Source organism: Elaeis guineensis, chromosome 3, assembly GCF_000442705.2.
Source record: "Elaeis guineensis isolate ETL-2024a chromosome 3, EG11, whole genome shotgun sequence".
NCBI lineage: Eukaryota > Viridiplantae > Streptophyta > Magnoliopsida > Arecales > Arecaceae > Elaeis > Elaeis guineensis.
The window spans coordinates 20,275,127-20,279,822 of record NC_025995.2 but is presented as its reverse complement, the minus strand read 5'-3'; the positions used below and the strand labels follow the sequence as shown (position 1 = coordinate 20,279,822).

Genomic DNA, 4,696 nt, shown 5'->3' with positions numbered 1-4,696 from the left:
AGGTGGCGAGACTGTGAGATCTCCTTCCTAAATAACACAAAAAAAATGAGATGTGGTATTAATATAGTTTTATTTATCACTAGGTATAAATAGAAGCCTAAAATGGGATGTGTCTGGATTTTATTTATTTCAGGGTGAACAATTACTCTGTAGTTAAACTTACTTGTTGAACTGTTTCTCTTCTTATTGCTTCTTTCAGCAAATCTATTTTAAATATTTTTTTCTTATGAAATCTTTATCATCTCTGGTTGGATTTGGGTGTCTAAGCGAAATGCATGATCATGCTTGAACATGTTTAGATAGCAGTCTGATGTGAAATTATGCTCTGCATCAAAATTTAACTTGAAAAAAAAAATTGTTATTGTAGCATTTCTCGAGTAGAAAAATTCTGGATTTCAAAGTCTGATAATACTTTAGTGTAACTATGATTTTGTAATTTGCTTCTCAAAAGATCTATTTAATATCACACGATGAGAATAAATTTCAATTTATCCAACATTATAGCTTTTCAATGCAAGTTCATATCAGTCAACACTTTGACTTGTACTTACAATCGCACGCAATTGTGCGTCTTTTTTTTTAGACTGTAAAGCATTACACCTTAAAATTTATCTTCAAGAAAAGGCTTCAGATCTAATAATAAGATATTTTTTCGAGGTGAATCTAAATATCATTTTGGTCAAATTATGCCCTCCAGGGAGAATACTTATACATTGGAGCAGCTGCTTTTGTTATAGTATTTTGTGCAATTGAGATGACCAAGCCAGATAAACCTCATAACCTTGAGCCTGAGATCTACAACATGGAGAGGGGGGCCCGCGACAAGCTAATAGCATATTACAACTCCATGGATATTTGGGATGTCAATGAGAAATATGGTACTTTGACTTTACGGTCAAGAGGAGATATTGAAATCATAGCATGTTTTTAGGATAGAGCCTAATTGCTTCAGATGTAGTTTTGAAGGGGAAAATAATGAGTGTTGTAAGATTTTCGGTTAATTAAATTTAATAGTGCAAATCATGATACTAAAAATTTCAATCTAGTTTCAATTGGCATAAGTTATCGGGTTCAATGGTATAGCAGAAGGATTGATGTTAAAATTTTTCATTCAAACACCCAAGTGCATCAAGATCTTAATACCCAGAATCTCTTGACTATAACAATCAAAGTATAATAAATAAATAGTCAGAATATGAAAATATCTATATTCGTTAATAACTTTTATGGGTACACAACTATATGCCTCCAACGATGATCCTCACAGAAACTACACCAAACACAATGCTCCTTGATCCTTGCTTCCACTGTTCTATCCTCTAAACTCGAATAGTCTGGCACTGATCAAATTTCTTCAAGAATTTGACTTCACCCTTTCAAAGATTCTACTAGACTTTTTAAACTTTTTCTTAGAACTCCTTTATCCTTGTTTGGATCAGAATTAGGTTTTGTCTTAAATATAAAATTTTATCTTAAAACTAGGAGGTTGTAAGAGGGAAGGGAGAGTAATCTAGATAGAATTTGGAATAATCTAAATGCCCAACACTAGGCTTTTACAGGTGAGAAAGAGGTGCGTGAAGAAGATCAAACTCTTCTCATGCCTTGAGTTATTGCATGTCAGAGAAAAAGAGCCTTCAAACAGAAGAATCTTCCAAGAGAAGCGACTCTCCTTCACCTACATGCGCGTGCCATTCAATTGGCGTTTATGCATTATTCCTATTACAGATAAATCTAATTTCTATCAACCATATCAAATGGGTTCTTGGTTAATTTTTTATGTGTGTTACCCATTGGATTCTATATTTAACCAATGGTAGGTCCGGATATATATTGATCGGATCTGATTAGAACCCTTCTAATCGATTAGGGTACAAATCATGTCGACCTGAGTTCAGCAATTGATACTTTTTCTAGTTCAGGATCAAATTAAACACTTTAATTCAACCAAACCTATAAGTCACGATTGACATCTAATAACATATTATAATTATCCAGTCTATACGGAACATTGATCTCTGACTGAATTCTCTTATGATTTGGAATGTTTAAGATTTAGAATTTTAGGTCTCATTGATATGAACTCTTTATGATCCTAAAATATTATCATAATCTATGGGACTCATCATAATCTTAAATAAATAAGATGCAGCTAAAATGATGAATCATAAAATCCTCATTTCATTTATAAATAAATAATGTCATTACATGACTTGAAAATTTTAAAAAAAATTCCATCGCATCACTCATGTGATTTCTTGTAAGGCACTATTCTTTCAAAAGTCATGACACTAGATAAAAGAGATTTAGTAGCATTTTTTTATCAGCAGATATAAAAAATTGCTAGTAAAATAGACTTTAGACAATGTTTTTATGAATCTGTCGGGCAAGTTTTACTTTTTCCAATGTCAGGTCAATCACCAGGAAAATCTTATTTTTATTTACCAATAGTCAAGTCAAACTGTTGGAAATGTCTTATTCTTTTGCAGAAGTATCTTATTTTTTTCGATGATTAGATAAAGCTGCTAGAAAAAATCTAATTATTATCAGCATTCAGATCAAACCATTGAAAAATTTATTTTATCCGATGATCATCTTAAATCACTGGAAAAGATATACATTATGGTAGAATTGTAACTAACCCAAAATATTCCACCTTCTGCATGCGTCTCTTCCTCTTCCATGTAATTTTTTTACACGCTTCAACCCTTTCTCTTCTGCATGATTTTTTTTCGAACACTAATCATATCCTTTGCATTCTCGAAGGACTCTCCCAAATCCATTGATGACCCCCACCCTCCCCTCTCACCTTTGAGACCTCATGGTAAGCACCAATTAGTTTCATTGATTTGGTAATATCTATCCATATATAAACATGGGCATAGACAACTCGTTGGAGCAGATCAATAAAGTCAGTGATTTTCTCTAATATTCCACTGGAAGTATGTGTAATCCGATCCACAAAAGGGCAAATTTAATGGCTCCTTCCTTGGGGAAGAAGTCCAGCCTCCATGCATGGTTTAAGGCTAGGAGTTGGTCAGAGATAAGCTATGGGTACTTTCATTGCAATATATCCCTCTGAGCTTGCATTTGAAAGCATAATATATTGATCCTCTGCTGCAAAGGACTCCATAGAGTTGGAGAGCTAACCAACTCCTCGAGCATTCCTTGGAGATCAAATCCAAGGGATTCAATCACCTTATTTTTCCACTTTTGGCACTCCTCTCTCAACTCCTCTAGCGGCATGAGCTAGATGGAGAACTAATCTTATAAAATAGTTATTTTCTTCTAAATCTTTTTTTTTTTTTTGAACTGATGAACTATGCAAGTTATTGGTGCGCTATTGGTATGCTATTAGGTCAAAACACCCCCCACCCCCCCTCCCAAATCAACCTGCAACTCAGTGATAGAAAAATCATCATTAAGGATAGGTATCAAAGATCATCTTAGGGCAATGATGTGGGATTGAAATTTCATATAGTTTTGGGATAAAAATATCCATCAATCCTATAGAAAAAATTGATACAACAATATAGGTTAGGATATTATATACTTGTGTATTATATTATAATCTATTATCAACCGTACCATTGTTGCATTATTATTCAGTTGTATTTTTAAATATGGTGGAAATATGTTATTGTATATTATACTTATATTATGAAGTTATTCAATATATACTTTTATTTGCCTTATTTTTCTAACAATATAAATATTAGTATTAAAATAATAATATATTGTAAGTATAAATGAAAATATTAATTCTATAATAATAATTAATATATTTTTTTAGTATTAAAGGCCAATCCAATGGAGCTAACAATGAAGATGATAAGGGATAATCCTGATGATGACACATATTAAACTTGAAATCCTTATTGGATGGCGATCCACCTATGTAACATGCAGAGGAGTCGGAGGGGTTCCTCTCCCCTCTCATCACCCCGGCTCTAGCAAACTCTTGTTTGCCATAGCGAGAGAGATGTAAGGTTGGCTGAGATCTAGGATTTTCAGCTCATGAGCCGAATATTTGAAAATTGGATATCGGTGGAGACGTGTTTGGTAATAGGATCTTAAAAAAAAAAAAAATGATTCTAATTTCTGACAAAGGCTAACTTAATGGAGCTAGCAATGACAATGACGGGGGATGATAATCCTCACGATGACACATGTTAAACATTAAATCCAACTTAGCTCATCGGATTTAGCTAGCTAGCTATGACAACTAACTTTTGCACATCCGTGTAATCCTTATCCGGCCGGATGGCGATCATGCATTTACGATCGATAACATGCATCTGGTGCTATAAAAAGAGATCAATAGCCATATTCCCCCACATGCATCTAAACTAAATACGTAGAGCACCCATGCCATTGCGTATCTTTTCTAGCAATTATATATATGTTAAACGATCCAAGTTCAACAATGGCCTTTGCTTCAACGAAGTCGGCGTCGTTCCTATTGCTGCTCTTCCTCCTTGTTGCGCTCCCATCTCTCTCCCACCAGCAACACATCCGCCTCATCGACCGTGATTCCCCTGAGTCCCCTCTCTTCGAATCGAGCGCCGCCACCCTGGCCGACAAGTGGCGGAGGATCCATCGGCGCTCGGTCGCCTACCGTGACCACTTCCAAGCAGTCATGGAAGGCCGCCGCAAGTTGTTGTCGACGCCGCTAGCTGCAGAAAACCTACAGGAGGCT

The 4,696-nt window shown here is 35.0% G+C and overlaps 1 protein-coding gene across 1 annotated transcript in view; it reads left to right on the top strand.

Annotated features, from left to right (window-relative positions):
• The first annotated feature begins 4,423 nt into the window (after positions 1-4,423).
• LOC140856203 (probable aspartic protease At2g35615) overlaps positions 4,424-4,696 on the top strand; it is a 1,173-nt gene continuing 900 nt past the window's right edge. Inside the window, exon 1 of the mRNA XM_073253346.1 lies at positions 4,424-4,696. This exon is cut by the window's right edge and continues 900 nt beyond it. Within this exon, the coding sequence (XP_073109447.1) occupies positions 4,424-4,696 (273 nt within the window).